General features: G+C 40.5%; 1 protein-coding gene and 1 pseudogene across 2 annotated transcripts in view; one reads left to right on the top strand and one right to left on the bottom strand.

Annotated features, from left to right (window-relative positions):
• Nucleotides 1-25,268, top strand: part of LOC149078250 (immunomodulatory peroxidase-like) — a 211,599-nt gene that overhangs the window by 85,796 nt on the left and 100,535 nt on the right. For both annotated transcript variants that reach the window (XM_089241863.1, XM_089241864.1), the window contains exon 5: nucleotides 13,451-13,630. In XM_089241863.1, the coding sequence (XP_089097989.1) occupies nucleotides 13,451-13,630 (180 nt within the window). The remainder of the gene's footprint in view (nucleotides 1-13,450; nucleotides 13,631-25,268) is intronic.
• LOC149078253 (uncharacterized) lies at nucleotides 22,847-24,216 on the bottom strand (annotated as a pseudogene).

Below are 25,268 nucleotides of genomic sequence, written 5' to 3'. Positions count from 1 at the left end.
ACAAACACGTATTATAAAGGTCCTACTGAAATTGTAACTTCACGTCTTAACACACGAAAATCCTACTTCCTTCACCAAAGTCCGCATCCGTGAGTCAATCACAACTACAGTAAAACCTCGATAAGTCGTCACCTCAAGTTATCGAAAAATTATGACGGCTTAACCGGAGTGTCGTCAGATTGAATGTGCAATGTTGCGAAAATCGTATAAATTTAAAGTAATATGACATTTATTAAAGTTTGAATAAAAATCACAATATTAATAAAATTTATAGATTGCGAAACAAAAAAATAATAGCAATTTTTTACCTTTTTTATCTTACTTAAATTATTGTGGTAAAATGTACTGTTAATAACACTTTGATTTATACTAGTAATTTTTAATTTAGACTAACAGAGCAAGTGTTAGAATAGGTAGCTTTTCTTCATAACACAACTCTATATTTCACATTAATTTTACATAGAGATCAAATTTAATTTTAGTATTTTAATTCTTCATCAGTAGTTCATGATACAACTACAAAGTTATCTCGTACACTTTCGACTTAGTGGAGAGGCCCTGGGCAGGCAAAAGTAAACAGGAGACCTCAACACTTGGGAAAGAATGTCCAATTTTATTCAACAAGATATTTTGTTTAAATTTCAAGCCGTAAATTAGTAGAGCCCATGCTTTCTACGATTATTTATTATCCGTGACCGTTGCACTTTGACTTTAACTAGATTAATTTGATTTTTCGATTTACATAATTTTTGATTGCTCAGCACTATATGTAACCTTTGACGTATCAATAAATTTTGGTTTTGCTGGAGATGCCCTACCGAAGTGCTTAAGTTGCTTTTTGCGACAGAGCCTGGGTGTCTCGTGGTTTCTCCAGTAGATCCCATGTAGGAATGAGATCTAGCTCGAACAGTCTCTAACGTTGCAAAAACCTTGGTCGGCAAATGAACTTCTCCAGCGTATATAGGATTTTATGGTGACTTTTAAGCATATGGCAATGCTGTTAATAAGCTTTTTTTTTAATGGGAGCCATAAAAATAGTCTGTTCCTCTTTCTCAAACTTTTTCATAGGGACGACTTAACCGAAATTAGCGACGTGTAAACGAGGGTTTAATAACATTGTCTATGAGAGCTGGAAGGGCCTGAAGAAAAATGACTTAACCGGAGTGACGACCTATCAGGGTGACGACTTAACGAGGTTTTACTGTATTTTTTTCTAGAGGTGAACAAATGAACCTCATTTGGCGAGCGTGAAAAATGTTACTTAGCTACATTGATATTCCAAAATAAACTAACAATAATGCTAGAAAGACATGAATCTCAAACACAATTTTTGATATCCCTCCGCATCCTTTATCTTTTGGTTATAATTTTACCCGCCCCTTCATTACGTGTTCCGAACACGTGTGGTTTTTTCCTCAAACGTAAGATTGTAAATTCGTTATGAAGAATTTTGCTGGATGAAAATTTTTTTTCGCTGTTCTCCAAATTTTGTTGAAACAAAAACTGTTGGTAACACTAATTAAAAGAGGTATATATCTGTGGTGAGATTCGATTTGTATTTTATCTCACAGATGGCGGCACTTGTAAAGCCGACGCCATTGGATTGTCGCGCGGGAAATCGCAAGAGAAGCGACCGAACCATCAAGAGCTTAACATGTCGCTCCGTAGATTTTTTATTTCGTCTTATGTTTCGTGTTGTAAATAAATAATTATTTTAAGAAATTAATCAATTATCCTGAATCCATCATTTTATCCAAATCACGCAACCTCATAACCCAAAGTATGGTGACCGCGGACTTCAAACAAGTTCCAGTTTCTTCACTGCAGCACGAGGCAATCTACTGGTGTTTCCCGTGAGTGAACTTTCGCTTTCCGGAACTTGACATCACTTTTCCTGGATTTCCATCATGGAAGTAAGTGCCGTTCAGGTACCACTTTTTAACCACCATGATCCAGCGCTGTGGTTTATCATGTGTGAAAGCACTTTCGCTCTCGCTGTTCCGAAACCGATAACCGAATCTGTCACAAAGTACAACTATGTTGTCGCGAATCTGCCTCCGGAGAGTGCGGCTCTTGTCCGGGACATTCTCGTTAATCCGCCGGCCACGGATCCGTATGAAAGGCTGAAATCGGAACTGATTAAACGGTCGAGCGAGTCGTCGTCCACTCAACTTCGAAAGCTCTTAACATGCGGATCATTGGGAGATCGGAAACCATCCGACATTCTCCGCGAATTGCGACGACGAGCGGAATCGCATTCTGTCTCCGACGAATTGCTGATGGAGCTTTTTCTCCAACACCTACCGGCATCAACTCAGTCCATTCTCGCTGCTGTCACTCCACTCGTTCTCGAGAAAGCTGCTCAACTCGCCGACAAAATTCATGAAGTGAACCCTCAGCATGTTGACGCAGTTGAGAAACCGCAACAGCCGGATTCCGTCGCGCAACTTCGGGACGAAGTGGCTCAGTTACGCCGCGAGTTGAAAAACATCCTGCGTTCGCGCAGCAACTCTCGCCAACGTACCTCACGTGCGCGCAGTCCGCATCCACGATCGGAAAACTGCTGGTATCACAAGAAATTCGGCAACAACGCCAAAAAGTGCGTGTCGCCGTGCAAGTTTCAAAAAAACGGGGCGGGCGAGGAGTAATCGCGACATGCTCCTTGCCACAGGCATCTCGTCGCCTTTTTACCATGGACAGAAATTCCAAAATTCGATTCCTGATTGACACTGGATCCGATGTATGTTTTGCATGGTTTGATACTATTCATACGCTCTCTGAGCTGTTGTACGTATGTGTATGTTGATGAGAGCTGACAGGGTGTATCCGTGCAGAGATCTGCAGGTAATCTCAAAGATGTACCAAAAACTAACTCGAAGAAAAGAAAAATGACACTGTGCCAGTACAACCATATGTCACTAGGTCTGGCAGAAAAGTCAAATTCAGTCCTAGGCTGATAACCGAAATTAATTTTGTTTCGAATTGTGCATCATAATATTTTTTTGCATCTTGTATTTCATGCATCTCATTTATATTATGCATCCGATATATATTTTGTGCAGCTTATTGAATTTTCTGCATTTAATTGTACATTTTGCATCATATTTTTTTTTTAAGTGTATACTTATTGCACATGATTTCCTGCATCATTGTATTATGTCTTGCACATCTACTATTCTGCATCTTATGATTAATTTTTTGTATCACATTTTCATTTTGTATCTCATTTATCGTTCTCTCACCATGTTCCTTCACTGGGGGGAAACTCATGTGGTGAGATTCGATTTGTATTTTATCTCACAGATGGCGGCACTTGTAAAGCCGACGCCATTGGATTGTCGCGCGGGAAATCGCAAGAGAAGCGACCGAACCATCAAGAGCTTAACATGTCGCTCCGTAGATTTTTTATTTAGTCTTATGTTTCGTGTTGTAAATAAATAATTATTTTAAGAAATTAATCAATTATCCTGAATCCATCATTTTATCCAAATCACGCAACCTCATAACCCAAATATCTCCCAAAAAAAAAAATTCGATAAGGTATTCTGTCGTTATCATGGCACGCTCCTCAAGTGTTGGGATGACAGGGCTCCAGCCCGCGTGCCTGCAACAATTCTTGTCAAAAGCTTGTGCGAGTTTATTATTTTACGGCAGATAGTGAGAAGTCATTTTTTCTTATTACTTTTTTTCTTCAAAATTTTACAATTTTATTTCTGAGCTATTTTTAAGCTGTATGATTTTCCTGGGCCGCATATGCTACGTGAAACAAATTATGAACAACTTACCGTTGTGTTGCAGCTTTTTATTTTTATTGCGGGTCTGTGTAATTAAATATTTCGTAATTATCCACGGGCTGTAGCAGTTCCAATTTGACGAAAGAGTCATCCACATTATTTCGTTTTACTTCGTTCGACCTGTTGTTGATATCCTGTTTTTTGTCAAGACAATTTCGGTTTTTTATCCGTGCGTAGGTTGCGAGCCATGACCCCAACACATCCAGCAGCAGATGCGCCCCCCCCCCCTGTATCTCCGCCCATGCCTGCGTCGCGTACCAAGTAATCGTGGGATTGGGGCTTGATATATCGTCCCCATAGGCTAGAAGAATGAATGTGTCATATCTTTGGGGAAAAAAAGCGTGGGAAATGTTTTGTAACAAGTGTCTCAATAGGGATACACATTTGCGTTTCAGACAAAACACATTTGCGTTTTAGACAGCAAAATAAGGTATCCAACCGGAAAATAAACTGAAAATTTGCTCATTCGTGCTTCTAGGATGGGGGGGGGGGGGGTGACATGTGAATCAAACTTCGAAAGAGAAAAAATAATCAAATTTGATAGGCACTTTCAATACAGTCGAATCCCGTTGTTTTAACGAATACTGTTATAGCGAAATTCTCGTTTTAACGAACACTTTTCTAATCCTTCAGATAAGTTTACATAAGAAAAATGCAAAAGCATGGAATTCCTTTATAACGAAATTTCAATTTAACAAAGGGATTTCTCCGGTCTCTTGGAGTTCACTATAATGGGATTCGACTGTATTAAATTGAATGGGAAACTTCAGAGGAATTCCCAAAATCCAAATTGACCAAATTTGCCTGCAGTAGTATGTATCAAAAAAAAAAAAAAGAAATTAAGTGATTTTCCATAGAAATCCATGAGAAAATCACGTTTTAGCTAATACATAAATGTGATTCCTGAACGAATATTCCTCGTTACCCGAGGTATCACTGTACATGATATTTTAGTGCGTATACACACACATACAGCGTTTTTTATTTATATCTTCATATCAAATCTATTCATAGTTTGAATTCCTCTCACAAATGAAACATTTTTTCCAATTATTTTAATTATTATTTTGACAAAATAGGGAATTTGTCAAACGAGGTGACAGAAAATATAGAAAAACAAATTGTCCACGTGTTAAGTTTTACGAGCAATTTGTGTCTTCGAAAAGGGGATATGGTGATAACCAGGACCCGGATATTTATGACATTCGCATTTTTATACATTTTTTTCATTTTTCGAGCACGTTTTTTTAATTTTGGGGCATTTAGTTTGACATTTTGACGATATGTTTTCACTTTTAGAATTTTTGACAATGGAAAAGATTGAGAAAATTATATGAAACTCTGATTGCATTGAGCACTTATGAAAAAATATGTTGGAATTTCTTGGAAAATAACAAAATATATTTTTTGACTTCATAAACGCATGCATACACAGGTTTCCTCAGGGAGGGGGGGGGGGAGGTGTTATTTTTCGTTTTTTACTGGAAAAACTCTATGCCCCCCTCCCACATCTAGCAACAGGGCAGTCTTCTTCAAGGGAATCCCAATACTGAATTTCTTGTGAAAAAACAAAAAATGGCAAGATTCGTGTCAGGCTCCCAAGTCGGAGCCCTGTCAGCCGCACCCTTGTGGGGGGCCATAACGCCAGTGTTCCTAACCGATTCATGAATTATAACTCATTTATTAGAAGAATTGTTATTTTTGATGAAATCTAAACACGAGAGAAAAATTTAGATATGATTTTTTTTTGATGCTGTGTGTGTGTGAAAACTTTCTTTCGACATATCGAACATACTCAGTTTTTCAAGAGAATTTTGTTTTATATTATTTTGATGGAATTTTTTTCCCAATTTCTATGGCATATTTTTAGTCATTTTTCAAGATTTTTAGAGCAACATCTGGGCCTTGGTGGTAACATAGTAAATTATTTTCGTCACTAACAAATAATGAATGTTAGTAGTTTCCGCTGTTTAACCGGAATAGCTCGAATAATGATCACAAGTTTGATTTAACAGCTTGTAAATTTGTAAACTATCAATTTTAATTTGATAATTAATTTTACCGCATCGGGGGCCCGTGGGCCAGCTGTTGGCTACCCGTCATAAAATATGAAGGAGGAGAGAGGATCTCGACTTTTCCCATATACTCTGGGCCCTGTAAACTCGCCTCGGGAAGAGGTATAGATAAATCAGTAATAATAAAGTTAATGAGCACTTTTATTCGTTAATTAATAATATCCATAATTAATCAATCTGCTGGATGGATTTGGAGGACTGAAAATTCCTTCGGATCACAAAATGGATGCGTATGAACTGTAGGGTTGGTATGGTATTTACCTCTGGGTTTTTATCGCCTTCGGGAAAACTAAATTATAGGCCTGGTAAAATTATTTTATAACTATAAAAAATATTTTGATTAAATTCTCCTTAACCAAACAAAAAAACAAAAAAAAAAATACGTGATGAATATCGTCATAATTTTCCCTAACTACTAACTGATATCGAAGGATTCTCTGAACATTTTCAAATTTACCATAGTACCAAGTTTGAGTTTTCAAAAGAAAATTGACAAATATCATTTCATTTTTAATCACGTATTATGTTCTATATACATATCACTCACAATCTAGTTCACACGCACGGAATCTTTAACCGGAAAGAAAAATTTCCCGGGGAATTTTCTGCTTTTCACAGCCGGTTCGCATAAAGCGGTGATACGCTATGCAAATGAGCGGAGCGTCTCTTCATTCCCATTGGCCTGATCGCTACCGATTGCCGGAATCTGAAATAACAAGAAATTGTTTTCGTTAATCGCCCGCTTTTAAAAGGTAAAAAAAGTTGAAATATATATATTCGGGTTTTTTTTTTAACCAATCGAACACGACGCGGGTTTCCAGAATCGGAAACACGAACGCACTATGTGCACACCCTTAAGATGGACCACGTGACATCAAGGAGGAAAATATTTTCATTTTCATCTGATCAAAATCACCGGTTCACATTTAAGATATATATTTTTTTCTTGGTGGTGAATCGACCGCTTTCCTGGTGTATTATTATTTGTCGCACTCTACACAGTAAACTGGATGCTGTGTGAATTATGTTTCTTTCTTGGAAAAATGTCGATTTTTTGGGAATAAAAATTTATCTCTGCCTCTACCGGAAATCGAACCCGAAGCTCCAGTTTGGATATATACGCTCCAAGAAAGATTTTCTATTGCCTCGTCGGACAAACGAGGGCTTAGAATTCTATTCCCAGCAGAGGCAGAGAGGAATTTTTCTTTAAGAAAAAAATCAACATCTTTCGAAAAATATAAGCATCTTCACACAACATCCAGTTTTCTGATTACAACATCTGCATTACAATACAAGAATACTGACCGAATTTCATATTCATAGCTTCAGTGGTTTTGACTCTGCGTAATTTCTCATATGACACCCCCTTTTACTGATATAAACCCCTACCCCTTATTAGGGGTCGAATTTCGAAAAACAACTTCTTAGTGTTCACGTCACGAAACAAAACATTTGACCAAATTTCATGAATAGAGCTTCAGCGGTTTCGGCTCGGCTCGATTTTCTGATGTCTTTAAACCTTCCTTATGAGCCCTTCCCCCTTAGGCGGGTCGAATTAAAAAAAAAAAAAACCTTTCTTATTTAATATTTACGTCATGAATCAAAACGTTTCACCAAATTTTATGACTTGCGTCATTTCTCTGTGTAAAGGCACATATACATTGGAGCGCGAATCATGCAATGAAAGCATTCGGAATTGGTTGTTCAGTAATTTGTACGGCGTTGTGAATGATTCTTGAGCTGTTTTGACTGGACCCACATGGAATCGGTTTTTTCAACGAACACAAAGGAAGTTTGTATACCCACGATCGGATTAGAACCGCTGCAAGGGGTCTGCGTTGCAATATCGGAGCGCTAATGTGTACGCGCCTTTACCTTTGCATCCCCTTATGACCCTCTTAGGGGTCGAATTTCAAAATTGTCAGTGTTTATGTCGTAAAACAACACTTCTCACCATATCTCCATGAATATAGCTTCAGCGATTTTTCTTGGCGTGATTTGTTGATGTTGAAACCCCTTCTTATTGAGTTTTTACGCCATGAAACAAAACTATTGACAAAATTTGATATTTATAGCTTCAGTGGTTTCGGCTCGGCGATCAGTCAGGACTTGTTATTTTATGTATAGACAAGCATTAGGAAGATGGTAGGCCAAGATCAACGAGGCCTATTCACGGGGCCTTCTTAAGGCAAAGCGCAAATTGAGCCGCGTGCAGCGTTCGCGACACGAAGCAGGGCAGCACTCTGTTTTGCGGCCAACGGAAATCAGGACAGCGCAAATTCAGACACGATGTGACACTACGCTAAGCGCGTGTACGCACGCACTCGTTGGCGGTGCTGTTGAGCCGCAGATTTTCGTGTCCCGCGCGCGCACGATTCTTCGTATTCGGTAGGGGTTTTTAAAAATTAAACCGTCATTTTAAGAGAGTTCGTACTCTCTTATGAAAAATATTGTTTAATATCAACGTTACTTACATATATTATCAATTATTTCTATAATTAATTCCTGAATTATTTTATTTCTTTCTGAGTTTTTATTAAACATTATTGTTCTTTCCAAGGTTCTGATTTTAGCTCAAGGTTTTCATTAGCTCTAAATTTTAATTCATTATGGAGTTATTTTTCGGAATTCATTATGGGATTCATTAATTTCGGAATTTTCATTGATGTACGGAACTTTCACTAATTTTGTAATTCCAAATTTAAAGAATTGTCATTAATTCTAAATTTTCATTAATTTTTATGCATCCATAATTTTTATTAATTTTTAGAGAAAAAAAAATCCACTTTGTTTTTTTTAATAGCCTACGAAATATTTTCCATTAAGTTTCTGAATTCAGCGTTAATTCCGAGTATTCATTAATTATATTTTATCGATCGATAGAGGAATAATTTTTCATTAAATCTGAAATTTAATTATTAATTTCACTAATTCTGTTTCATTAGTCTAGTTTTCCATTAAATATGAGTTTCCAGCAGTTATTTATTAATTTTTATGACATGAATGTCGCTCTCCACTTGTTAATACGAGATATACAGAAGACTGGATGTTGTGAAGATATTTATTATTTAAGATGTTAATTTTTTAAGGAAGGAAAAAACTCATCTCTGCCTCTACCGGGAGTCGAACCCGGGTCCCTCGATTGCCGGACGAGTGCTCTGAACCACTAAGCTACAGAGGAGATAGAGATTTTCCTTCGCTAGAGCGTATATATGCCGAACGGAACCGTGCAATGGACGTGCACTCGTCCGGCAATCGAGGGACCCGGGTTCGACTCCCGGTAGAGGCAGAGATGAGTTTTTTCCTTCCTTAAAAAATTAACATCTTAAATAATAAATATCTTCACAACATCCAGTCTTCTGTATATCTCGTATTAACAAGTGGAGAGCGACATTCATGTCATATATATAGCCCTCTGGTGGCTCGTCGTTCGTGAGCTATTAGCTGATCGGTTTCACCGTCCATTGCACGGTTCCGTTCGGCATATATACGCTCTAGCGAAGGAAAATCTCTATCTCCTCTGTAGCTCAGAGCACTCGTCCGGCAATCGAGGGACCCGGGTTCGACTCCCGGTAGAGGCAGAGATGAGTTTTTTCCTTCCTTAAAAAATTAACATCTTAAATAATAAATATCTTCACAACATCCAGTCTTCTGTATATCTCGTATTAACAAGTGGAGAGCGACATTCATGTCATATATATAGCCCTCTGGTGGCTCGTCGTTCGTGAGCTATTAGCTGATCGGTTTCACCGTCCATTGCACGGTTCCGTTCGGCATATATACGCTCTAGCGAAGGAAAATCTCTATCTCCTCTGTAGCTTAGTGTTCAGAGCACTCGTCCGGCAATCGAGGGACCCGGATTCGACTCCCGGTAGAGGCAGAGATGAGTTTTTTCCTTCCTTAAAAAATTAACATCTTAAATAATAAATATCTTCACAACATCCAGTCTTCTGTATATCTCGTATTAATTTTTAATTCTGATCAATTGTTTCATTTGTTTTGACTTTTCACAAGTTCCATATTTTCATTCATTATGGGATTAATATCGGAAATTAATTTCAGAAAAATTCCATTAATTTCGGAATATTCATTCATTCCCATTTCTGTTAATTTTTCAGCGCATGCCCGTATTTTCTTTTTAATTAATGTTATGTCTTCATTAATTTCAACTTTAATGACCAATAATCCAGGCGCTCCGGGAGCCTCCCAAATGACAAGGTTCCAGTCTCCCGAAATCGTTTCCTTTCGAAAACGCTCGTGGGAACGCGTTCCAATATGCGCATCCCCTCGCTACGCGTGGGGCGTGTTGATGTCATCGCACTCGGGTCTCGCCCACTCGCGAACGCGACTCAATTTGCGCTTAGCCTAAGAGCGTCGTGGGCCCTCAGGCCAAGTCATTTTTCCTGAGGCCTTACTAGGCAAATTCTCGAAAATTTCAACCAGATCTCGTTTTTGTGAGGCTCCCTCTTCCCTTGAGGGCCCCCATGCCTTAAGACGACACTGCTTATGCAGAATAAGAGCGGACTCGTACATCTTTGAACAAAAAATAGATTTGCCGCTTCATGTCTTTGATATCAATGAAAAGGAAAGCAAAATAGGGATCAGCGATATTGGCTATAGCAATAATATTGACGTTTCGCTCAAAGATGGTGCATGATTCAGCCTGGTATTTTCTAGGAGCTCTCTTTTACATGATTATATGAATAGTGACATCATAATCCTTCTTTGCATGTCGCCATCTGGGACCTATTGTTATTATCTTTGGCCGAGTTAGAGGCTGTCCAATGAACATTCCTGTTCGGCATACACTACGCTGTAAAGAAGGAAGATAAGTATTTCTGTTGCGTAGTTTCTAGCATAGTGATGGACAAACTACGGCCCGCTTAGAGGTTTTATTCCGCCCACCGCAGGTTTAAAAATAATATAGAAATTTTAACAATTTAGGTGTTTAAAAAAAATTCATTTAAGGGAGTGTTCTTTTGTTTAAATTTGAAAAATATAGTTGTGAGAATTTAAAAATAGAAACTGATTTATAAAAAGTTTTGATGTGCAAAAAAATTCAATAAATATGCATCAACTTTGCATCAAAATTGCAATGGAACATGGTGTCGCCAACCACGTTGGGGGGGGGGGGGTGAAAATCACGAAAAACGTGAGCAGGTTGAGACGTCACGCTGGAACGACAAAAAGTACAATAATAACTACAAAAAGATTTATTTGATCGATTTTAATTTATTTATTTGATGCTGTCGCAAACCACGTTGAAAGGGTGAAAATTGAGAAAAACGCATGCAGGCTCTGAGTTCAGAGGAGCCGAAAGGTGAATGTCATTTGATCACTAGCCCAGTTCACATGTGTAAGATTGGGGGTCACTTTGGTGATAATTATCGGCATGACAACTTTTTCCCCCTCGTCGGGAAGAAAAAGGTGGGAGAGAAGCTCATAAAAAAAAGCCCATCTTTTTTGGGGTGGATTGGTGGTCGAAACCGACCTTATCTCCCATAATCCTTTGCGCCGCGAAAACTACTGTAAGTTCCTTCGTCAGCCATCTTGAATCAACCACTTCCATTCAATCGACGTAACCAGTGACGACTTCCGAAAAGAACAGGGGGATTACCGGCATAAACGAAACGCCATGTGAATGGTTTGCAGCGAAAATCCCCGCTATCGGGAACTTCCCGGGATCTTTTATTGCACATGTGAACTGGGCTACTGAATGCGTTCGCTCACGACATCCGACGTAAGCAGCGTCGCGAAACGCAAGCGCTGCGGACGATGTAAATTAACGCTATTGCGGTATGAAGCACGTGTAGGAGCTAATTGTTTGTTTCAATGAGTATCGTGATGGCTGACTACACGAACGAGGAATACGCTGATATGCATCTGATTTACGGCCGAGCAGATGGAAATGGGCGCTTAGCACAACGGATGTGCCAACAACAATATCCGTTGAGGCCTTGTCCGCACCATACTACCTTCGCCACGATCGATCGACTAATACGGGAACCTTCCACCCAGCACGGCGTGATGCAGGGAGACCGCGCAATGCACGCACTCCTTAAATGGAAGAAACAGTGCAGCAACGGTTTGCCGATTCCCTGTCGACAAGTACACGAGCGAGCGGTTGCAGCTGAACTCGATTTTCAGCACACGGCGGTCTGGAATGTTTTGCATAGTGAAAAGATGTACCTCTCCACATCCAGAACAACCGAAAACGACTATCCCCGTCGTGAACAGTTCGTGCGCTGGATGCTTGACGTCACCACACATTCTTATCCTCAATTTCTTGCCACTGTTTTATTTACTGATGAGGCTAGCTCAGAGAGAGGCTCTCGCGAGAAAGCATTGTCAACACACATAATGCACACATGTGGGTGATGTATAATCCTCATGCTAGTGTGCCGTGGAAATCTCAACAGAGGTTGTGTCAACGTGTGGGCAGGAATCCTCGGTGATTGTTTCTTGGGGCCGTACTTGTTGCCCGAACGCCTGAATGGTGCAACGGACCTTGTTTTTCTGTAATACGTCCTCCCGGAATTGCTGCAAAGTGTGCCGGCCGCAGCGAGGCATGTGGTTCATGCATGATGGTGCCCCTGCACATTTTCACCCCGATGTTATATACCCAAGGAGGTGGACTAGACGTGCGGGCGGGACCTGTTGCTTGGCCTCCACGTTCGCCGGATCTCAATCCGTGTGACTTTTTCCTTTGGGGATCACCTTATATCATTCGTTATGCCTGTGGACACACCAGCCGTTCTCATGGCACAGATTGTCGTCACTGCGGCAGACGTCAAAAGCATACCTGGTATCTTCGAGCGAGTCCGGTAATCGTTTTTACGTCGTTGTAGACTGTGCAATGACGTCAGCAGCCGCCACTACCAACAAATTCTTGTAATAATTAATCAAATAAATCTTTTTGTAATTATTATTGTACCTTTTATCGTTCTAGCGTGACGTCGAAACTTGCATGCGTTTTTCACCCTCTAAACGTGTTTTGCTATACCATGTTCCATTACAATTTTTGTTCCTCTTGATGTTTACTAACAACTCTGAGTTTGTCGGTCCATTAACAGAACACCCTGTATACTTATTTATTTTTTCACAGTTGTAAAGAATAAACCAATCTGTCTGATTTTCAATAAAACCGTGGCAGTCTTCAAAGTATACAACACATTCGCCACTTCATTTCTAAGCAAAAAAATTCTAGTCCTGAATCAATATCCAGATATATGTCTGGTCCGCCAAAACTTTCTTTTTGCTCGCTCTTAAAAAATTTTGCTCATCGCTGGTCTAGCGTACTCGCCTGAAATGTGAGAGGACGGTAGTTCGATTTAGAGCTTTCCCTTCAAAAGAAATATCCATATCGTATCCAGATATCTATACCCTGCAGCTTTTGTTGTATTCGATAACTTTTTCAGTGTCATGTCTGGACATATCAGCCTAACAGGTTGATTGACCACCACTTTAATTATAAACATGATTTTTCTGCACCTTTTTTCCCCTTGTTCCCATTCCAAAATTGTTCACTATGCTATCAAGATATGTTATTTATCAATTAATTAATTTGTAATGCTATTTTAGGTATATCTGTGCCAAGGGTATCAAAATCTGGGCATCCTTTGCCCCCACCACGTGTGATATCTCTCCATATACATAAACATATTGATCGTCCGGCACGAGATCACACACATCTTGTGATGGCGTTTGGGCAGTTTACAGATCACGAAATCACGCTTACTCCCATCACTGGCATGCCAGCTGGTATGTAACAAATTTATATATTCAGTTTTTCGAATAAACTAAAAAAATTTGTGTTTTACTGAATGAAAGTGCCATAAAATTTTTGTCACATTTCCTTAGATTTAATTCAAATTGAGGTTTTGAGGGCAAGATAGTCTCCTCTTGTCGGGGCCAATCAAAAATAATGACAACTTAGCTGCAGATATGGCGGAACCCCCCCCCCCCTCTTATGACGCCCTCAGGTCGTCGAATATGGAAAAACCATTTCTTAGTGAGTCTTTACGTCATGAAAAAAACTATTCACAAAATTTGATATTTACAGCTTCAGCGGTTTTGGCTCGGCGATGATGAATCAGTCAGGACATGTTATTTTATATAGAGTACTAGGGGTTCTGCCGCCCTACCACCTTTGGCGGCCAACCCCCCCCCCCTTTTCTCTTCACAACATATCTTGTTTATTTCGTCCCACTTCATCAGCTTGCTATGGAAAGGGACACGTGAAAGCACCAGCTTACTGAAGAAGCGAATTTTATAATAATAAAGCAACAAAAAACAAATGTGATTCATCAAGTAACCCCAGAAAACTTCCCAATGGGGTCCCCAAACTCCAATTCATTGAATTTTAGTGGGGGCCCTGACTGGGCATATATATTTCAAAAATACAGCAACCCGAATCCGTATCATCTGAATTTCTTCTCATAAAGTCATTATTTAAACTTTCCGCCATATCTTTAGGATATGGCCCTTACTCACTCAATAGATCACTCACTCACGGACTGACTTACTCACTCGGTCACTCACTCAGTAACTCAATCGCTCATTCCCTCGCTAACTGACTCGCATCGAAATGTCATCGGTGAATTTTCCTAGCGGTGAATTGCATGGCGGTGAATTGTTGTCGGTGAATTTTCCGTAAACCTCCACGCCCTCCCGTATCTCCGCCCATGCACTGTACACCAAGATGTCGAGATAGCAAAATGTGAAGGGTAGACCACGTAGCACCGTGTACATAAACATCTGGTACGATGATGCGGCACCTTGCATCCCGGAGTTCAAGCGGGCAAACTCGTATTTGCCTAAGGGGCACACAATCGCAGTTTTGTGTTGATGAGCGCCGTATATCGGGATTTGAAAATACGCCCGAGTCATATCCAATTTGGAAAAAATTGTGCAGTCGGCTATCTGGTTGTTTACGTCCTGGATGTGCGGTACGGGGTCAGTGGCGGATCCGGGGGGGGGGCGCAAGAGCTTTGAAACAAAAGGCCATGGGGCGATCGACCCGCCCCCCCCCCGCCCTCAAACAGGTGTTTGAACAGTGGAACAGGGAAATTTTGAGAGTTATAAAAAAAAGAATTTTTTAAAAAAAATAAATTAAGGCAGTGCAATACTTTTCCATTGTAAAATACTTGGTTACGTATTTTTCCCGCTAGATGGCAGCAGATTTTTCGGAATGTGTGGGGAAAATTTTAGTCAAAAGGGAAATTTTGCTGGAAGAGGTCACCATCATTGCTCAAACGGCTACTTTAGAAAGTAAAAGACAGCGACGTGCGTTGGTCATTCTCTGGCGCCACGAGAAAGCATGGCGGAAGCAATGATGTCCGCGGGCAGTAGGTTGGGGACAATTATCCTACAGTTTTCTTGGTAAGACCCAATGAAGATATGCAAGGCTGTATAGGGGTTGAACCAGGGGCGTCTTAAGGCTGGGACCTGACTACGGCGCGGTTGCACGCGGTTGAGGTTGGGGGGGGGGGAGGCATCATCTATAGTTTTATTCTGTCAACGCACAGACTGCATTTTCAAATTTAAAGTATTTTTTGAGTTCGTTGACACTAGGTTGTGGATCAGTGATCAACTCCTTCACTCCACAAAATCGCCCCCCCCCAACACATCACCCTGGTTCCGCGCCTGTACAGGGTATAGTTGCGGTGTCGTGTTGCGATTCAGCATGCGATAGTCACAGGTGAGACGAAAAGAGTTATCTTTCTTTTCCACAACATGGATCGGTGACGCATACTGCGAATTACTGGGTCGAATGATACCACGTTCGAGCGATGTGGCTAACTCGTTTTTGACGAACGCGTACTGTTCAGGAGTGGGCCGTCGGGACTTGCATTGCACAGGATTTTCCTGTGTCGATATAATGAAGGACATCATGTTTAGGTGGATCGACTTTCGGGTTGAACGGCGTGGATGAGCGACGGGAATTTTTTCAAAAGTGAATGAAATTCAGAATTTCCGCACAAGACAGGCGAGATTTTTAAGTCCACTTGCGTACCTTTCATTGACAGTCCTGTTGTCGAGTCGATCAACCAATATCCACCGTCAGCTTGTAGTGGTTCAAGAAATCCGCACCGAAAATGGCTTGCGATGTTTTGGCGAAGATGAAACGCCAGCTGAAGTCTCTACGAAGGCAGAGGTTCAGCGAAATGACTCGCGTACCACCGTTTGGTATTATCGTACCGTTCGCGGCGTATAAACTAAACTCGGCTGAAGAGTTGAGCGACGTGCGTGACGGATGAGGAATAATGCTGACTTGGCTGCCAGTGTCGATCAGGAACGCCCGATTATTGTTGTTGATAGGGACGAAAAGACGACTTGCTGGTTTGAAGAGGAGATAGGAGTACGCCTCGTTTCCCTCCCAGCTCACAATTGTTTTTTTTTCATGCGCGTGAGCGGCGGCGTTGGACGGAACGGAAGAAAACGAGCACGGCGACCTAAATTTACGCGCTTTCTCTTTGAAACACGAATGGTAGTAACACATACCTGCGTTATATCGCGGTGGCGATCTGCTCTCGCGTCGGACCAGTACATCGTTGCGCTGTTGTAGAGACCTGGAAATCCTGTCGACTTTTTCGGTGAGCACTGAAAGTGTCTCCGTGAGTTTCACGATAACACGAGCGGTTGACAATTCCGATGACACAGTTACGCTTTCGGTGATTGTTGGAGTCCTTGCAAGGATCTGGTCGGCTTGTTGCGCTCGCGTCGAGAGGCTGTTCGGAAATGCACAGGATGCTCTGCACGTGCGGTGGGAGTAGGTTAAGAACAGTGATTTCAGGGAATCGTCGGCGAGTGAATTTTCAGGAAGTTCTCACATCCTTCGTAGAAGGGCTGTAGGACGTTGATTTCCGAGAGAGAGCTGTAGCAGGAACCTGGTTTTGGCTTGCTTCGATTGGCCGTATTTGGAAAGTAAAGTATCCTTGAGGTTCTTGCAAGTGCGTTTGGTTGCGTCCGCGGATTGAAGTAGCGGTTTCGCAAGCTTCAGTTCGTCTGGGAGTTAATGAGTTGGAACTTCGTGAGATCATCTTCGATCTTGTGAATGAAGAACAATGATTCTGCGCTGCTGAAGAATTCAGATTCGTGGCTCCAGAAAGGTGGTAGTTTCACATTCGTCGCCATGACAGCAGATAACGACGGAGGCGGAATGGAAATTGAACAGAAGAGCGTTCGGGATCGGCTGGGTCACCAATTGTTGTAGAGGGAATGTGGCGGTTGAAGAACACTTCCTTCTACAATTCAAAGATATAATTAACATTTATTATACAATTAAATTTACAGAACCTACAAGAACAAGTGGACCGCGTCACGGTCTCGTTTGAGCGGCAAAACGCTAGCCCAGTTCCGCCATCGCGCAGGAGCGCCCTCCAGTGGTGGATGTTGTCGCCACACCCTCTAATTAGTGGACCACGCATCGAGTAATTGTTATTGCCCCGGGCTGGAGCGGGGGGGGGGGGCATGGCATCCATGCCAAGAAAATAGTGCGAGATGAGCAGGCCTAAACATAATCAGAGTTCCCAAAAATCTTCCTAAAACAGTGGTTCTCAACCTTTTTCAAACCACGGCCCGATGAATCAAATTTCTATGAGTCTACTATCCAGTCTATAATATTTTACTCGTTCATAAGGTGATAAATAATTAATAAACAACCAATTACTTTTAATTCAGTGCAAATTAATTTATTAATTAAAACCATTCACACGAACAATGATTAATTAATTGAAAACCCTTTTAATTAACTTATCAGTTGAATTCCTTACGGTCTTAGCGGACTGTTAAACCGTTTTTATTTTTTGGTACTGTATTAATAACGCACAGAAGTCAAAATAGGTAGGTATGAATGAAGCGTTTCATCAGCAACTGCAAACATCCTCATTGGAAAATATAATTGATCATAAAATTAATCGGAAGGTCTTTTAATATTGAATTTCACAGAATAATTTTGCATAGTTTTCATTCACAGTGGGAAAAACTAAAATCTTGCCGTACATTTAAATTTATTTGTGCTGACTTTCATCGACGTAACACTTATTTATTAGCACGTTTTGTTAATAATTTAGTGTAAACTATATTTTTATGACCAAATTTTGTATTTAATCTTAACTAGAAGAAAAAGGTAATTATATAAAAAATTCTACATTGTAACTCACCATAAAAGTCAGCTGAAGAGCAGGAGATTGTTCAATTTTGTGCGAAACACTCGTTTAGGTATATTCACGATAGATGCTCATGTAAATTGTGTAACTTTATAAATTTCAAGCGATTTTTCTACTCTAAAATTTGAAAACTTTTCTCTAAATTCGAAACAAACCTTCGATTTGTGAACCTATCATTTGAATAAATGAACAACACTGGAAAAAATCACTACGGAAACTCGCAACGCAATTCACTGCGTGCAAAGAAAACTACGGTACATCACCAGTCATGTGCACGTTGATGACCGATTCAAAACACAATATATTCAGCAGGTACTTCACTGATTAGTCGCCGACATTTACCATGCACGTATATCAATTACTTCGTTCATTTCTGAGAACAAGTTAGGCTAACTGCACACTACTGTTCGGTTGATGCGGTTGATCTTATCAGCAACCGTGGAATTTCGCGTAGAACACACACTGCTGTTTAGCAACCAGTGTTTTTTATTTTTTAATGTCGCGTGACATCTCGGGATTGGCTAAATTATTTTCGCCAAGCTGAAGTTGGCTACGATTATCATGCAAATTCATGCTCATTGCAGTAAAATTCCTCTTAACGGACACCCCTCAGATGCAGTCACCCTCTCTTTTACGGCCAAATAATAATTTACAGTTGTATACTTTACATACTTTATACATTTATATGTAAAGTATGTATTTCCAACCCCTGATTAACGGTCACCCCTCTTTCACGGACGAATTTTTTGGTCCTGTCGGTGTCCGCAAAAGAGAGGTTTTACTGTATATACTAATAAAAATTTTCAGGTAATTAAATTATTTAATTTTCTGTAACAATATTTGCTGTTTAAAATTAATTCGGAGTTGAAGAAAGACAGCCCAAAAGTTGACCCATTTCTGACCGCTCTTACAATTCGTGACCAAATGGCACAATTTTTTTTATGTATATAAAATGACTGACTATTCAAATAACATATTTTTGAAGTTTGAAAAAATTGGACATTAATTGCAAAGAAAAACGTGCTAAATTCAAGTAAATTTTTAATTAATGGAAATTAATTATGATAATATTGTCGCGTAGTTTTTATTAGATATTCGTTACAGAGCAATTACAAACACAGTCACAATCCAACAAGAACACAAGAACATCTCTGAACGTTCCATGAAAAATAAACAATAAAATAAAAGACAAGAATAAAATATATCTTGTTAATGGCTAGTCTTGCAGTCGAGTTAATAATGATACTTGAATATCTGTCCTATTTTGAGTCTTGCCACATATCTCCCCTCTTCAAATGTTCAGCGTCTCGCTGTAACTGCTTAGAACGACTCCTCGTCAGAGGTCCAGGAAGATTATGAATACTTGCTGAAAGTCGGTTTGCATTCGCTTGTGTACGGCTCTGCTTCTCTGGATGTGGATCCTCTTGTTGCTCTTTTGGGTCATGATACGGCTTCATCCGTAAAACATGAACAATATCCTTCAGTTGCCGCTTTCGGGACTTTTCCTCACAAGGTTCTACTTCATATGTGACTTGTGATAGTTTTTTCACTACACGATAGGGTCCAAAGTAACGTCTAAGAAGCTTTTCTGATAAACCGAGTTTTCGGACCGGTGTAAAAATCCACACGAGATCACCTTTTTTGTATTGAACATCGCGATGAGCTTCGTCGTAACGGCTTTTATCTTTCGCCTGAGCTCTCGAGATATGCAATCTTGCAAGTTCTCGAGCTTCCTCTGCATTCTTTATTAATTTGGCCACATAGTCACTGGGAGTATGATCGGGATCATCCGGTAGTATGGCATCCAGTGGTGTCTCTACATCACGTCCATGAACGAGGAAGAATGGACTAAAGCCCGTCGTTTCCTGTTTTGCCGAGTTATAAGCATATGTGACGTATGGTAGTATGCAATCCCAATCTTTTTGTTCTGTGTCGACATACATAGATAACATATCTGCCAAAGTCTTATTGAACCTTTCTGTTAGGCCATTGGTTTGCGGATGATATGCCGTAGTTAGTAGATGCGAAGTCTTACACAACTCATTTATTTCCCTTACAAGATTTGACAAAAATGATCGACCTCTGTCACTAATTATTTCTCTTGGTGATCCATGCTTTAGAATAACATCTTCAACTAGAAATTTTGCGATTTCCATTGCATCACTGCTTGGCAGAGCTTTCGTGATGGTGAATCGGGTGAGATAATCTGTACATACAATTATCCATCGGTTCCCTTGAGTTGTCAGCGGGAATCGTCCGAGCAGATCTATCCCTATTTTTCGGAATGGGGCATCAGCAGGTTTAATCGGTTGAAGATATCCTGGAGGTCGTTGTGATGGTGATTTTCTTCTTTGACATTCCTTGCAATGAGACACATAACGTCGTACAGTTCTATAAATTCCAGGCCAGTAGAACTTTCTACGTACTTTATCATAAGTCCTTGCCAAACCTAAATGGCCAGCTGTGGGTGCGTCATGAAGGATTTTCAGCACTTCCATTCGAAGATGTTTTGGCATGACCAAGAGCCATGGTTTTCCCAAAGGATCGTAGTTCTTCTTGTTGAGTAAACTGTCCATCATTCTCTCGAATGTAGCGGGTGCGTTGCAGAGCCCAAAAGGCATGACTTTAAACTGGTAAAGACCATCGGGAGTAATAAATGCTGTTTTTTCCTTATCTTGCTCGTCTACTTGTATTTGCCAGTAGCCAGATTTTAGGTCCATAGAAGAATAGATTCCTGCCTCTGCGAAACTGTCTAATGCATCATCAATTCGCGGAAGAGGATATACATCCTTTTTGGTCATCTTATTCAGGCGACGGTAATCTACGCAAAAGCGCCATGTTCCATCTTTTTTCTTCACTAACACTACTGGGGAAGACCAAGGACTCTCAGATGGTTCAATTATGTCCAGTTTTAGCATTTTATCGACTTCGTTTTGTATTATACGTCTTTCTGCTAGTGAAACTCTGTAAGGCTTCTGTTTTACGGGAAGAGCATTACCAGTGTTTATCTTGTGTTTCACACTTTTGGAAATCTTCACCGATTGGGTTTCAAAATCAAAAATGTCAATGAACTCTTTCAATAATTCTAAAATTTTTGCTCGTTCTCCGTCGTCAAGATGAGGATCCACGACTTGCTCTAGTTTCTCTAATTTTCCTTGCATGTCTGTTACGACTTTATACTTATGCTTTTCTTCGTCTTCTGATCCAGTATCACAAGATAGAGAACACAACTGACAGTCGTCCAGCTCTGTGAGTTCAACTAAAGATCTTCCCTGGGGTACAAATACAAATACAACGCCACAACAGGCAAACCGCCCAACGAGGTGGCTGTACTTAAGAACATCATGGATCCCGAGCCCTTTTTTACCCTACCTACGAGCCCTACCTACTACTGCTACACCACACATGCACCCCGCCCACAACCCCCCGCGGAACCCCCCAACGAATCGGTACATGCGGGAATGTGTGTGTACGTGTAGTGAAACCTGACGTGAAGTTTGTTCCTGTGTAATGCTTGTTATGTGTCGTGCTGCCATCTGCCACCAGTTTTTTTCTAACTATGAGTGAAGTGTTATGATTGAATGATTTATCGTTGTAGGACTGTTGCTCTCTGTGGCGAGACTTTTTAACGGGGAGATCGGCTCGCATTTGCGCCTTGAAGTTGGAAACCACAGAAAACCAACTTCAGCCGACCACCACTGTGGGGTTCGAACCCGGATCCTCGCATCGCGAGTCCGTCCACAAAAATTTTCTGATGAAGGGGTGATGTAACTAAAATTTCAGGAAACTGGTTTACCCGAATCAATATACAAAATCAAATATGCATATATATATACTACATATAAGAAAGAACTCTCAATCATTACTAAGCTAGAACAAGTTTGCAAGCAAAAGACGAGAGCATCTAAATCCATTTTTTACTCACGTTGAGTAAAAAATTGTATGAGTTGAGACTGTGATGAAATGTATAAAAAGAGCTGGATTAACTTTAAACCATAAGAAATGCTGTTTCGGACAGAAGAAACTCAAGATTCTGGGTCACCTAGTGGATAAAGATGGAATTCATCCAGATCCAACCAAGATCTTCGAAGATTTCCAATCCCGCAAAACATTTCCGACGTGAGGGGATTTTTAGGAATTTGTTCCTACTACAGACGCTTTATTAAGGATTTCTGTGTCATAGCTGCACCATTGCATTGGTTGTGGAAGAAAAATGCAAAATTCATTTGGAAAGAGGAGCAACAATCATCATTCGATCAATTGAAATCATGTCTCACGAAACACCCAGTCCTTGGCTACTACAAGCCCGAAGCAGAAACCCATATACATACGGACGCAAGTGGATATGGCGTAGGTGCAGTTCTTGTCCAGATTCAAGATAGAAATGAAAAGCCGATCGCATACGCTTCTCGGTCACTTTCAACAGCAGAAAAGAATTATTCAACAACCGAGAAGGAATGCTTGGCCGTTGTATGGGCCATAAACAAGTTTCGGCCATACCTGTTCGGACGCCCTTTCACAGTCGTAACCGATCACCACTCTTTATGCTGGCTCGCCAATCTAAAGGATCCTTCTGGACGACTAGCGAGATGGGCATTACGTCTGCAAGAGTATGACGTAACGGTTGTTTTCAACTTGCGACGTAAATGTTCTGTAACGACGGAATAGTCAGCACCTGAATCGACCAAAGCTTTCACATTATGTCCGTTTATCACGACAAATACAGAATTTTCCATCAGTCTAGCCGCTGTATGCACTGGAGGATTTTCTTCAATTGCGGCCTCACCCCCGTAACAGGTCGCACAGCCTAGTTTTCCTCAGCGGATCGACCGGGCGAACGGCTTGGACGGCGACCTGGGGAGCGCGACTGTCGGCGAACTGCATTGCGTCTGGGGTATGGGGAGCTGCTTCTATAACGTCTGTCGTCGTCTCCACTCTCATGTCCATATTCGGCTACAAAATTAGAACCCAGTGTTTGAAACTGATTTGGTTCCATCCTTGATCGTCCAGAGTTGTAATTCAGTTGTTGATTTGACTCCCTCCTGGCCCTTATATCTGTGAGGTTACGTCTTCGATCGCGGCAATATCTGATCACGTGTCCAGCTCGACCACAATGGAAACAGACCGGTACATTTTCAGGTGTACGCCAAAGATCGGTTTTCCTCTCTACGATTGGAGTTGCCGGTTGTTGTGGACGTCTCGGTCTGGTTTTCCAGGAATTCCTCTTACCTCTTTCTACGGGCATCAAGGATTCGGTGTCGTCTCGGGTGAGAGGGGCTAGCGTGTCCTGGATCATGTTTTGTACCTCTTCCCGGATCATATCCTCCCGACATTCAGTTTCATCGTCTCGTGCAAGCGAAGCTATTTGAGGAATCACTCGTTGAATTTCTTCTTTGACAATGCGTCGGATCAATGTTGACAAACTCTCTGTGGTCGTCGAAGATACAGCCGTCACGTTTGGTAGCCTTTCATACTGTGGCTTGATTACACGACGTCTCCTCATAGTCTCGATCTGTCGACAAATAGATATGAACTGGTCTACTGTAGCTGCTTCTTTGTTTATCAGTACTTGGTAGAAATCCTCTGCGATCCCTTTCAGGAGATGGGAAATTTTCTGGTCATCTGTCATGGATGGATCAACTTGGCGGCATAATGAGAGAACATCTTGAATATAGGACTCAAACTTCTCACACGGACGCTGCGCCCTGGTTCTCAACAGGTCTTCCGATCGTCGCTTGATGTCCTCGGGCTGTCCGAATGTCTCTTTGAAGTCTCGCTGAAAAATTGTCCAGCTTGTAATCAATATAACTCTTCATTGTTCTCAAACCATTGCCTAGCAGTATCAGTCAAGTAAAACACAACATTAGCTAAGCGAATCGAGTCATCCGAACGATTGTAATTGGAGATCCTTTCATAATCTTTCAGCCACTTTTCGGGGTTTTGACCATCAGTACCGGAGAATATGCAGTGGTCGCGAGGCACTTGGTACATGGGATAAGCTGGGGCATATGCATTGGGAGCAGGTTGAATAGATGGAGCTAACGACTCACCTTCCGGATTCTTGGACATAGCCATCGGGCACCGACGTCTTCTAAAAGAGTCAAGCAGTGATACGGGCTCAGAACCTAGCCCTTGCAGTCTACGGCTTCTTCTGATTGAGTTTTCCGTAATTTTGGATTACCCGGCGCCTCCACCAAATATGTAGCGTAGTTTTTATTAGATATTCGTTACAGAGCAATTACAAACACAGTCACAATCCAACAAGAACACAAGAACATCTCTGAACGTTCCATGAAAAATAAACAATAAAATAAAAGACAAGAATAAAATATATCTTGTTAATGGCTAGTCTTGCAGTCGAGTTAATAATGATACTTGAATATCTGTCCTATTTTGAGTCTTGCCACAATATAAATATAATTATGATAGTATAAATTATGATGATATAATTTTAGGAAACCCCATGTGATAAAAAAATTAAGGAAAAAATTATTTCTGTTGATAATCGGGAAAAAAAATTCAGATAAAAAATCGGAATGAAATTTAAGAATTTCATGTGTTTTAAAAACTCTAAAAAAAATCTAATTTCATTGTAAACAAATTTTAAAAAACACTTTGATGCTCATTAGACCTTTTAGTTCCCAAAAATGTCCATTTCATGAAAACATTTATGTGAAAAATATCTGAAAAAATATTAAACAAAGCATCGCACACAAACGCAACGTTAGTCAAAAATGGGATAAAAAGAAAACCTCATGAAAATATTGATGATTGCAATGTCTCATATTATAGTATACACAGACGTACTGTTCCGAGACAATTCGGTGTTAGCGAGGGATCGATTCCCTTCTTTTTAGATCCGCACCTGTCCCAGGGAGTTCCAGCGGCCAACATTTTTTTTAATATACAGTATATTTTATCACAAAAATGAGAAACTTTGCCTGGTTTTAATTTATACAAAATACTACATTTTTGTATAAAATAATATATATTTGTGCAATAAATTTCGCTTTGACTAAATTCAATTAAATCCTGATAATTCTTCTATGAATTTATTATAAATGGTTTGGCCTCCTGGCAATTTGTACTTTTTTGGATGAGGAACTAATTGGTTTTTTTTGCTAAAACGTTATAATCGGGATCCAATGCATTTCTCGGTTTAGGCGTAATTACGTTACTTTAGGAATGCATTATAGCCATAGGCGGGGATAGACTTGGAAGTCTGGGGG

This window comes from Pholcus phalangioides, unplaced genomic scaffold (assembly GCF_987345545.1).
Source record: "Pholcus phalangioides strain wild (caught in Gottingen) unplaced genomic scaffold, Ppha-v1.0 ptg000014l_1, whole genome shotgun sequence".
Taxonomy (NCBI): domain Eukaryota; kingdom Metazoa; phylum Arthropoda; class Arachnida; order Araneae; family Pholcidae; genus Pholcus; species Pholcus phalangioides.
The sequence above is the reverse complement of the archived record's forward strand: the minus strand, read 5'-3'. Positions and strand labels throughout refer to the sequence as shown.